This window comes from Garra rufa, chromosome 21, assembly GCF_049309525.1.
Source record: "Garra rufa chromosome 21, GarRuf1.0, whole genome shotgun sequence".
In the NCBI taxonomy this organism is placed as follows: Eukaryota; Metazoa; Chordata; class Actinopteri; order Cypriniformes; family Cyprinidae; genus Garra; species Garra rufa.
The window spans coordinates 26,242,787-26,255,777 of record NC_133381.1 but is presented as its reverse complement, the minus strand read 5'-3'; the positions used below and the strand labels follow the sequence as shown (position 1 = coordinate 26,255,777).

Here is a 12,991-nt window from a genome sequence, read left to right as displayed (position 1 = left end):
TACTGACCTGAAAACTGCCCACTGTTTTTCAGCATTTTTATGTATTTGAACCCTTTCCAACAATAGCTGTACCATTTTGAGATCAATCTCTTTACACTGAGGACAGCTGAGGGACTCATATGCAACTATTACAGAAGGTTCAAACACTCACGGATGCTTCAGATGGAAACACATTGCATTACGAGAATGCATGATAAAAACGACGAGAAGAGGAGATGAAAATGTTTTGAATTGGAAGATGAGGGAAACGTGTGTATCTTCTGTAACCTCTGAGGGGCATTACTAAATGAAAAATAATTAGATAATTAGGCAAAATAAGAAAAATGTACACATCTTGATTCTGTTCAAAAGTTTTCACTCACTTGAAGCATCAAGCTTCCTTCTGAAGCATCAGTCAGTGTTTAAACCTTCTGTATTAGTTGCATATGAGTCCCTCTGTTGTCTTCAGTGTGAAAAATGGATTCCAAAATCATACAGTCATTGTTGGAAAGGGTTCAAATACACAAAAATGACATGAACTATGAAGAACAGCAGGCAGTTTAACTGTTCAGGAAAAACAAGGGACAAATGAACAATTATTACTCAAAAAAAAAAAAAAAAAAAAGCACAGCTGTGGATCATTCAGGTAACAACACAGTATTAAGAATCATGTGTATGTAAACTTCTGAAAGGAGTCATTATTTAAAAGTCTGGTAGTGTGTGATCCGCAGTCGTTTAGTGTTTGTTTAATGAAATATACTGTACAAAGCCAAGAGTGTGTAATACCTAGTGTTTTATATATTTAGTGTGTTCATATAGTGTATTCCAGCCTTAACATGGTTAAATAATAATGTATAATAAAATAGTCTCACTCAAAACCCCTCTTTGTTTCTGATTTTACAAAAAACGTTAAGAAGAACTGTCAGCAGATCTCTATGGTTACATGCACAATGCATGCTGATTGTAATACTGGTATGCTAGCTTGTTATTTATTTATTATGTCTTATTTCTGTTTGGTGTTTTTGCAGAGGTATTAGGCACTTGTAGGTCAGATAACAACCAGCTTGGGAGACCAAGTAATGCCAGTTAAGACCAGCTGGTTTAACCTTATTTTTCAGCAGTGTGTTCTTTATTACACAGGAACAGAGCAGGGTTTAATGTATTTGTTTGGTGGCTTTTTGTGCCAGCAGGTTTTAATATGTATGTTTTGACACTATACTTGTCTGTCTCTGAATGTAGGAGGTTAGTGACACGGAGATCATGGAGCTTGTCCACAGCGCTCTGGGCCGGATGACAGTGATCCGGCAGATCTTCCCCCTGTGGAGGGATACCAACATCCGCTGCATGAGAAACAATCATCGCATCTCCTCGCTGCTTTGCGACCCACAGGAAGGGTACCTGCAGTCTCTAGAGGTAGGTACAGTATCTTAGCAACATTTTTAAGAGCGCCATGAATTCACACTCATTCATCAGAAATAGATCTGCAGGTCATGGTCAGTTCAGGTCAACTTCAGTGCAGTCTCATAACGTTTTCAGATAAACCTGCAACTGGCTCATCAAAAGCCAAACAAAGTTCTGTCAGTAGCTTCAGATGGTCTTTTCCTTTCCAAGAATATCTACACTGTAAAAAATTTGCTGTAGTTCTGCAGCTGGTTGCCAGTAACTTACTGTAGATTTTTAATTTATGTTATTTACTGGCAACAGTTTGTTCAAAGTTAAATGAACATTAAACATTAACAAGTCTTTGTCTTTACAGAATAAAACTATAAAATAACAACCTACTGCAAAGCATTCTGGGAACCAGAAACCTTCATCAACCTTTTTCTGTTTTTTTCCTTCAGATTTTGGTTCCCAGAATGCTTTGCATGAGGCTGTTATTTTAGTTTTATTCTGTAAAGATAAAGACTTGTTAATGTTTAATGTTCAACTAACTTTGAACAAACTGTTGCCAGTAAATAGCATAAATTAAAATCTACAGTAAGTTACTGGCAACCAGCTGCCAGTAATACTGTAATTTCTACAGATTTTGTTTACAGTGTAGCTGTGCGAGACGATGAATTATTTTGCGATGAGCTGCTAAACGCAGAATTTACAACTAGAAATCTCAATCCTGTGGCCTTTTGCTAAAGGTTGTTTTATATTCATAGCACATATTAAATACATGGCAGCTGCTTACTCGCAGCAAAAGAGTTCATTGCGCTGTGTTAGTGAGATTTACTCCAATAGTTCAAGTCTGAATTTATCTGTAATTGTCTTTTCATTATAGCTTCGAATTTGCAATTTAGAAGTATCTGCAAGGCTGCATAATGACTGCAGTAACTGTCATGTTTATTTTCTTTGTTGTATCACTTAATTTCTCTAGAACCTTAATTCAAAACAAGGTTATGCGCGACTGATCCAGATTAGCCGCCTGTGCCCTGATGCTTTTACCCGTTAACAAATATTATCTTGTTAAGTCACAGACGGTACACTGTAATTGTGAAAACAGTCCCCCTCCCTTACACAGCATTAAAACTCTGTATCTGTTTCTGACTCTATGAAAACCTTGTTTTGGTCTTAGAATCCATTTTCCCTCTTTTAGAGCAGATGGCAAATCCATGTGTCTTTTCTTTGGGGCTCACTGTCTCAATAATTCATGAAGAAAGAGGGTTACGTACCAGCTAATGCCAAAGCAGCACCACAAAAGGAGAAATGAGTTCTTTACAGAAAGGACAAAGAGATATGCAAGATGTTAGGAGCCGCAAGGATACCTCTCACCCCTCCATTGGTGCTAACGATACAGTTTGAGTTGAAGGGAGTAAGAGATGTAATCTGTGCTGTAGCAGATTGGCTGTTTTAATTAACTCAAGAGGTTGCGGCATTGTGATTCCGAGCCCTCGGGCCACGGGTCTCCACGCGCCATGCTGACAGTTCATGCAATGCTGAATAAAAGCTCTGTGGGTGGCTTGCTTTTATCTGTCTAATTGATGTCCTAATTTTGTTGTTTTGTTTTATTCATTCAGATTTAAAGCTTGTGTCATCACAATTGTTACATAGTCGAAATATTTACAACTAGACGTTTAGTAGCATATTAACTGGCTGCTTTCAATCATATAGTGGCAATTGTTTTGTTATGAATTGTTTTTTTTTTGGTTTTTTTCTACAAGCAAATACAGTGCTAAGAAATGATATAAACGTGTAAGACGGAGTGTAGGGAAGGAATTTAGACTGGGATGCCAGTCCAGTTCTTATATAGTCGAGATCAAAATTCAAGAACAATCTATAAATAAAAATTGGAAGGAATATTAGCTGTGGGTATACCACTGTTCTGCTAACATTTTTTTACAAAATATCCAGAGAACAAAAAATTGTGGAAAACAAAGTGATCAAAATTATGAAAGAAGATACAGCTAAAATTGTGGAGGGTTACAGCTGTCAGAAATGCCAAGCAATTCTAGCTGCAGTGTTGAACCGATTCCCCATTGAGAGTCTCTGCATTATCCTGTCTTCTCATGCATTTGTCTTACATGGATGACCAGCCTTTTAGGTGGACCTGAATGGATTAGTGTCATTGTAAACCTGCAATGTTCAAGAAATCACAGATTTGGAATGACCAGTTTCTCTTGCAGTGGCTGAAATGGTCATCCCTTTGGCCTTCATTTTCAGGGTTTCAGTCACTTTAGAGCAGCCCACCATCTTTCAATGTAAGTGGAATTTAGAGGAATGCCGCCAGTTGAATAGGGTTTGTCATATAATTAAGGAACTTAGCACCAGGTGCCAGATTAACACCAATAACTTGGAGGTCTCTGAAAGTATTCTCTAATTTTTAAAGTTCTTTTTCAAATATCTCATTTAAGTTTTTTAGACTATGCTTTAAAATAAAATAAATGTATTAAATATGCTTAAAAAAACTGCCCTTCTACCCCTGTTAGGATCATTTTAAATAGGACTAAGCAGTCACTTTTTAAATTTAGAAAATTGTAGGTTGTTCACTCATTTTGATCTCCAATGTATAAGTCTCATGTAGGCCTCATTTTTTTTCTTGTTCTTTCATTCACAGCCTTTCAAAAGTAGCTGTAAATTCTGTAAAATTGTAAAAGTTTAAAATACTTTAATATATACACTTACATTTCAAAGTTTGGAAGTTTTTGTTGTTGTTTTTAAGAAATTAATACTTTTTCTCAGCAAGGACACATTAAATTCATAAATAGTGACAGTAAAGGATCCCAAAAAAAATAATCACCGTTTCTACAAAAAACAATCAGAAGTACAACTGTTTTCAACATTTTTAATAATAAGAAATGTTCCTTGAGCATCCACATATTAAAATTATTTCTCACAGCTCATGTGACACTAAAGACTAGAGAAATGACTGCTAAAAATACATTTTAAAATATATTAAAATAAAAAATATATATTTAAATTGTAATAACATTTCATAATATCAAAGTTTTTACTGTATTATTTAAAAAAAAATCGCAGCTTTGGTAAGCATAAGAGACTTAAGACATTTTTAAAAAATCTTTGGAAATGGTAGTGTATTTTATATAAAATAATAAAAATAAAAAAAATATATAAATATTATAAAATCTTTGTTTGAAGATTTTATTTAATTATCTTTTTTTGGCCTTTTTTATGATAGGATAGTGTAGAACACAGCATTGCCTTCAAGGCTATCAGCGCCAATTCCGTTTCATTCTTTGTTATTTTTCTTCATCTTCAGAGTGTTTAGTGACATGATATCTAAAAAGGGCAAGAAAATCAAAAAGCCCATGAGAAAGTGAGCTGATTTAAAATCATGTACTTCTGTGTGCCTGTGCCAGCTGAGCAGCTGGCATTGAGATAAGTGTAAATGCTAGCAGATAGCTTTCTTATAGACCTCTTAGTGGCCTTTATTGAAAGTCAGTTTTCAATAAATTGAACAAGCACATTCTTATCACTGTGGTATCAGCAGTTCTCAGTGAGGAACACACAGATTTTAAAACAAGTCATTCTACACTGTGTTAGGAATTGTTTCATCTAGCTCACAGTCATACAGAAGCACACAGGGAAGTACTTTAAAGCCACCAATTCATGTTGTCTGTTACTTAGTAACCATGTGAGTCTTTGCTTTATATCGGTTAAAAAAAGATAGCATATTTTGTCACACTTGCAGGCAGAAAATGCTTTGGCTTATATATCCACAGACTTACAAGGCTTTCGAAGCCATGAATCCATGTCAAGGATACTGTATGTCTGACTAATCGGACATCTGGCAGGGCGTTCTGCAGTCGCTTCAGCACTTAGAGGACGAATGAAGAGCCTCAGAGGTCGAAACCATGTGATCTTATGTCACAGGCACATTAGCATTTTCTGCTTTCGCATATATCTTACAAGAGCAAACAGATCGTGCCTCAGCTATAAACCCAGACGACCATGACCACAGTGTGAGAAGGGCTGTTGATATGGTTGCCAGCTTCAGCAGAGCAAATATGAAATGCTCTCCATTTCTTTATACAACATATGGCACTTAAGGTTTTAGTAAACCATTGGTGGCAAGCTGACCATGTAGTAAACTGAAATGAAACATAGTCACAGCTGTACGCCTGTAGCTATGTCTGTGTATACTATTCTGCTTGGCTGAATTAAGTGCTAAGAATGCTTTTGAGATGCAATTGCTTTGATTTTGGCTTATAACTTCATTGCATCTGTTGTGAAACTAAACAATTTTTTAAATTGTGTCATGTATCATTACATATATATCAGTTTGTCTTCGGCCTACGGACTTTTTAACATTAGATAATGCAACCACAACAGACTGTACGTAAATATCTCAACATGAACTGGGTTAAAATCTTACCTACTTTGTATTTAGACAAATGCACTATGAAGAACATTTTTTTAATTCTCATTATTAACTAGTTGCTTATTAGCATGCATATTACTAGCATATTGGCTGTTTATTAGTACTTAAAAAATATAATAATGCTTTATTCTGCAGGACCATATTTTAGGTCTCTTACTTTAACTTAACAACTTTTAATAAGCAGCAAGGCAAGTTTGAGCCAAAAGTCTTAGGTAATTGTTAGTTAATAATGAGAAGTGGTCCCTAAACTAAGTCATAGCTTTACCCAGATTCACAAAACAAGTTAATTGTTGGCAATATAGGAGCTAAAACGACTTAAAGGAGAAGTTCACTTCCAGAACAAAAATTTATAATGTACTTACCCCCTTGTCATCCAAGATGTTCATGTCTTTCTTTCTTTAGCTGTAAGGAAATTATGGGGGTTTTTTTCAGGATCAGGAAAACATTTCAGGATTTCTCTCCATATAGTGGACTTCTATTTTCATTTAAATGCAGTATAATTCTGTATTATACTGGCCAGTTGTCAAGCAGGAATACAAACTGGATGAAAAGATGGCAGGTGCATTCATTCCTGTTTGCCTTCCTTCCTGTGCTTGAAAATGGTAAAGGTTTTGGAAAAAAAGGGGTTGTTTTATTGCTCTTGTGTGCAGTCTTGACTCCAGCAGGAGTGAAGCTCTCTCATCTTTTTTGTAGACAGCTATTAAAGAGAGTGGATGAAGATGTAATCTTCATTGTAAAATGACGTTTTTTATTCCCTCACTTACATTCTTTCCTCTCTGTCACTCCTTCATTTTCTCTCTCTCCCCCCGCATTGATCTGCTCATAAGTGTGTTGTTTTGTTAGGATCACATGTCTGAGGGGACATTGAGTTTGGCCGTGCGCCCCCCAGACTGTCGTCTCCTTGACGATAACAGCGCTGTCGTTCAGGGTGTCTTTTCTCTCTCCAGGTGTCTCTCAGCACGACAGCTGCTCTCTATAGGAGCAGAGCCATGCAAAAAAATCTCCTGCAGCACTCTTTCTTTTCCTCTTGCTCTCTGTCTCAAAGAGGGAGTCAGCAGACAAATTCACATACTCAATCTGTCTTTCACAAAGTTCGAGAACAATTTTAGTACGAGGCTTGGTCGCACAGCCCTATTCAGCCATTTCTTTAAAATGTTTTAGGCTTAGGCCACCTACACATTTGAAAAAACTGACAGAGCGTTTGACAGACAGCAGTGCACAAGATTGGTTTTGGGGTTGTGAAAGGAGTCATTTTAATTTGCAATCAAGTAGTAGAAGTGGATTTGCGAAAGTACAACAGAACCTTTCATTAGTCAGAGGATACTTGTACTTTTGGTTTCATGATGAAGTGTCACTTTCAGAAACCCATTATAATGCACCATTCACATCAAAGTCAAAGGATTTGCATTGTACAAACTATATATGTGCTGACTGGATTGTGCTTAAAGGATTAGTTCACTCCAGAATAAAAGTTTCCTGATAATTTACTCACCCCAATGTCATCCAAAATGTTTATGTCTTTCCTTTTCAGTCAAAATGAAATTAAGGATTTTGAGGAAAGCATTCCAGGATTTTTCTCCATAGTGGACTTCAATGGCATTCAACGGGTTGAAGATCCGAACTGCAGTATCAATGCAGCTTCAAAAGGCTCCACAATCCCACCCGAGGAATAAGGGTCTTATCTAGCAAAACGATTGGTCATTTTCTAAAAATTTTGTAACTCAAATGCTTGTCTTCCACTAGCTCAACTTCACGCATTGCGTATTCACATTGGAAAGGTCATGTGTGATGTAGGCAGAAGTACCAACCCAGTGTTTACAACACGAACGTGAAAAGAAAGTAAATTGTCTTTTACAAAAAAAGGTAAAACAACGATGTTGGACAATTTTGAAGGGTTTTTTTTTTTTCCCCTACCCTACCTTTTTGAACACACAAAGAACTATAACATGAATTTTCTAACATGATTACTTGAAGTTTGAAGTTGTGTTCGCAGAGCTATAGTCCAAACTGAGAATATTGAGCAATATATGTAGAAAAGGACTGATCGTTTTGCTAGATAAGACCTTTATTCCTCTGCTGGGATCATGTAGAGCACTTAAAAGCTGCATGCAACCTGCAATTTGTACTTTCAACCCACTGATCCCCTTTGAAGTCCACTATATGGAGAAAAATCTTGGAATGTTTTTCTCAAAAACCTTAATGTCTTTTTGACTGAAAAAAGAAAGACATGAACATCTTGGATGATATGGGGGTGAGTAAATTAACAGGAAATTTTAATTCAGGAATCAACTAATCTTTTAATACATTATTAGCTTTCTTACCAGAGGAACATTCTCATAGTTACTAGAATTATTGGCGGAAGTTCATTCTTTTTGGTGTGTATGCACCACAAGAGCCAGGAGCATACTTAGTTCTAGAAGCTCCATTTGGGGGAAATTAAATTAGCTCCTACTTCAGAGTTCTATAGGAAAAAGCCCTGTAAAAATATTTACTCCATTAACATGAAAAAACAGAGATAATTGCCGCACCTAGACACCTGTTGTCTGCAGTGTTCTGTTCTTTTCTTCGCCTTGATGATATTTAACACGCCAAGATGTCATAGGAGATTTAGCCAGATTTTTGTGCTCTTTGAATTGTGTAAATTGTGCGTTCACATTCCATTTCTGTTATCATGAAACCCATGTGGAGCAATAGCCAAACCTTATGACTGTGCATATTTATGATCTTTAGAAATACTAATAGAATACGGGAAATGTTCACTGCAAATTTCAACAGCTGTCATCATTTACTCACCCTTATGTTTTTCCAACCCTGTATAACTCTTATCATTTGCAGAAGTTATGTAATTAGATCAGGTCTGAAAATTAAACAACTGTGTAGTAAATTTATCTGTTCTTTCCTTTGCACTTCAGCACTTCACACTCCAGTTTAGTAGGTGGCGGAATTTCACAGTTTACATTGGTATGCAATTTAAACATCAGAATAATTAACCAGAATGTCTCAACATACATTTTGTATATGTCTCTAGGTGTCTAGCCTGTATCTGTATGACAGTGTGCTGATGTTGGCCAATGCCTTCTACCGGAAGTTGGAGGACAGGAAGTGGCACAGCATGGCCAGTCTGAACTGCATGAGGAAGTCAACTAAACCCTGGAACGGAGGCTGGTCCATGCTAGACACAATCCAAAAGGTCTAAAGTTACTTCACAATTCATCTCACTTACGCTTAATTCGATCTGGTTCAATTTTGTACAATTCACCGTACTAAAGTTCAGTAGCGTTCAATAAAACTATTCTGCCTTGAATGATGTATTTCTTACTGAACAGAAGTTATATTTGTCATTCTTTTTTAGGGGCGGATTTCTGGGCTCACTGGTTTAATGGACTTCCGAAGCAATGGAGCAAATTCTCATGTCCAGTTTGAGATCCTGGGGACCAGCTACAGTGAGACATTTGGGAAAGACGTAAAGCGGGTGAGTAGTAGTTACTTCCTCAATAAATAAGACATGAAATACGTTAAGATAATTTTAACAGCATGGCCTGCCATGTTATGAGGAAATCTGGCATGCAATACAATGATTTTCTCAATTATTTTTTCAATGATCTTTTTTTATCTTGGTTGTCGCCTTGTTCAAAAATAGTATTCATGTGTTTCACATGAAATAAATGCACAGTTAAAATAACACAGATCGATCACTGGTGATAAAATTTACACTATATGATATGGCAAATACTTAATTTCCTGCTTAGTTTAGGTACAATTATGAAAGCAATTATTGAACCAGTTGCTTGGTCTTAGGATTTTTTTCCATAATATATACAGCTGTTTGTTTGTATTTGTGAATAGTTTTCAAAGGAGATTTTTGCCTGTATAATAATGTGATTATGCCATACGAAGGTAACCCACCAAAATCCTGACCTATGCATTGTGATAAGAAAATAAATAAGAAGACTAATTTTTTTCTCATAGAGGTCACACACATATCTGTGAAAGAGCAGAGCCCATTTTGTAGTCTGGGAGTATCAGCTACTCCAAAAAACCAGACAGAAATCATGATGCGCAACTAAAAATATTTGAAAGGAGAAGATAAGTGGACAGAAAGCGAGATGAGTGAGACAGACAGATGGACAGAGAGTGCGAGCAACTGAATGATGGATCCTGCTGTGTTTTGGAATTGGAGACACTGATATGGAACATGGCCAAGATACTTTAACACAAACACATACAAATATCTCAGAGATCATTAGATCGCACAACAACACACAAACATCAACACACCCGTCAGAGCTAATGAATTATTGCTTCTGTCTCTAGTTCTCTTTCATCTCTCCATCTGATGCACAAGCACTCATATGCACATGCTTGCAGGGCAGTGGAAGTGCTTTGCGACGTGGATGTGGTCATTAGCAGGGCTGCCGGGTCTATCGCACGCCAAACAATCTCAATCTTCTAGCCTGAATATTAGTGAGTGTGTGAGTTGAACATGACCATTGCCTCTGGCAGGAAACACAGAGAGCTAATGATTTCACATTCACACACACACACACACACACACACACACACACACACACACACACACACACACACGCACACACACACACACACACACACACACACACACACACACACACACACACACACACACACACACACACACACATCCTGCTGTCCGTCAGCATGAATATGCATTTCTCCACTCTGATCTCTTCTTAAAATGATGCCTTTTCCTCGGGGCTCTCTAAAGCCTGCATAGAGGCACTCTGCATGTCACATGACTCTCTTCCTGCGGTTTCATCTTTCCACTCTTTGCTCTCCATGCCTCTTTTTTCTTTCATTTTCTCTCTTTCTTTCTTTTTTCATTCTTTAGTTTTTTTCTTTTTTTCTTTGCCAAGTCCCAAGATAGAAATTACAGAATATGTTAATTGTGAAAGATTTTATATGCTGTATTACATTCATTAATTTGATAAGGGAAGCAATATAATATCTAATGTTTAAATATATATATATATATATATCAGAGGTTGCGTTAGACTTTAACATTGCCCGTCAACGGACAGGGTCGTAAAAATTCCGTCATAATCCATTGTTACCCGTCATTTTAATTTTCATATTTTAATACCACATTTAATTGCATTTATGTTTGTTCACATTTTCAGGACAATATAGATTTATAATCTAGGCATTTATTTTGAAGAGAACAGATAAACAGATGAGACTGCTTAACTTTTCATGTTCAACACCACATCCTGTCTCAAGTCTTAAATTTCAAATTATGTCGATATATCAGGCTAATAGTAGGTCAATAAATACCGTTTTGGCGCTCTATAATGTGGCGTGATAGATCATTGTAGCTTCTTTGTAGTAGCATGTACAGTTTCGTTTTTGTTCTGGATTCAGTTCTCTGCTGCCACACTGGAGCGCACTCGCCACAAACTGGACAGGAGTGGGAATTACAGCTACAAATTATAATAGGTCATCCTCAGTGTAATCTGTCAAAGTGACGGACGGCCTTCAGATTTTTCTGTCATTTCTAAAAAAAATTCTGTCAATGAATGCGACCTCTGATATATATATATATATACAGTCAAGCCCGAAATTATTCATACCCCTGGCAAATTCTGACTTAATGTTATTTTTATTCAACCAGCAAGTTTTTTTTTTTTTTTTGATTAGAAATGACACAGACGTCTCCCAGAAGATAATAAGACGATGTACAAGAGGCATCATTGTGGGGAAAAGTATTACTCATCTTTTATTTACATTTGAACAAAAAGTGGCATGTCCAAAATTATTTATACCCTTTTCAATAATCAATAGAAAAGCCTTTATTGGCTATTACAGCAATCAAACGCTTCCTATAATTGCTAACCAGCTTTTAGCATGTCTCCGCTGGTATTTTTGCCCATTCATCTTTAGCGATGGACTCCAACTCTCTCAGGTTGGAGGGTCTCCTAGCCATCACCCTGATCTTTAGCTCCCTCCACAGTTCCAGATGAGCATTTGCCTTATCTGAAGAAGTGGTGTCCTCCTTGGTCTGCGTCCGTGGAACCCAATGGTGTGCAGTGTCCGTTGGACTGTCTGCCTTGAGATGTTGCCACCAGCAGAGCCCAGATTCATCAGGATGGCCTTAATGGTGATTCTTTTACCATTTTTTTTTTTTTTTTAATATTTCACAGTGCGGAACGTCTTGTATTTTTAAATAATACTTTGCACTGTAGCCACTGGAACTTCAAAACATTTAGATATGGTCTTATAGCCCTTTCCTGACAATGCGCAGCCGCAGGTTCTCAGTGAGCTGCTTTGTCCTAGCCATGACTGTCCCCAAACAACAGCAGAGAGCTTCTGTTTTTCACCTGTTGAGTTGATTAAAACAGCTGTTCCCAATGAATCAGGGTAATTTGGATGCTTTAGAACAGCTTGGACTATTTGGAATGGTATAGAACTTTGGATAGACTGTGACAGTTTGCAAAGGGTATGAATAATTTTGGACATGCCACGTTTTGTTCAAATGTAAATAAAAGCTGAGAAATAAATATTTTTTTTTTTTCCACAATGTTGCCTCTTGTACATCCTCTTATTATCTTTTGGGAGAAGCCTGTATCATTTCCGGTAAAAAAAAAACTTTTTGTTTGAAAACCTGCTGGCCAGGGGTATGAATAATTTATATAATAATATATAATAATATATATATATTATTTAGGTTTATCAGATAGATAATAATAAAATAATAAAATTTGTGATTAAAGCAGTCAAAAACATGTCTATTTAATTCATATAATTATTTTTGGAGCAGCTCACATTTTATTGAAGTGGTGTTCTGACATGAGGAGGCAAAGTCCTCAAAGTATTTTTTTAATCAAATGTAAATTCATGTATCAGTCACATTTTCTTGGTTAAACAGCACTTATCAAAAAAAAATATTTTATTTTATATTTTTACATGAACAATGTAATCAATATTCTATTTATTGAAGCCAAATATTAATCTCATCAAGTTAATGTTTTTAGACATTTTAGACTTATTCCAAAAAATGAACTCAAGGCATAGTTTAAACAATATATTTTATTTGTGAACTTACATTCAGCTATTCTATTCAGTAGTTAACTTTTAACTATTTTTGAATTTTTTGTCAGTCATCAAAGCCCTGAATATAGGTCACAGACACAGAGATTTAATTAAAAATTCACC

General features: G+C 36.3%; 1 protein-coding gene across 1 annotated transcript in view; it reads left to right on the top strand.

The window, feature by feature from the left end:
* The window catches only part of grid1a (glutamate receptor, ionotropic, delta 1a), a 154,380-nt gene that overhangs the window by 100,431 nt on the left and 40,958 nt on the right, over positions 1–12,991 (top strand). Inside the window, exons 4-6 of the mRNA XM_073826752.1 lie at positions 1,219–1,392; positions 8,832–8,993; positions 9,156–9,275. Coding sequence (XP_073682853.1) covers positions 1,219–1,392; positions 8,832–8,993; positions 9,156–9,275 — 456 coding nt within the window. The remainder of the gene's footprint in view (positions 1–1,218; positions 1,393–8,831; positions 8,994–9,155; positions 9,276–12,991) is intronic.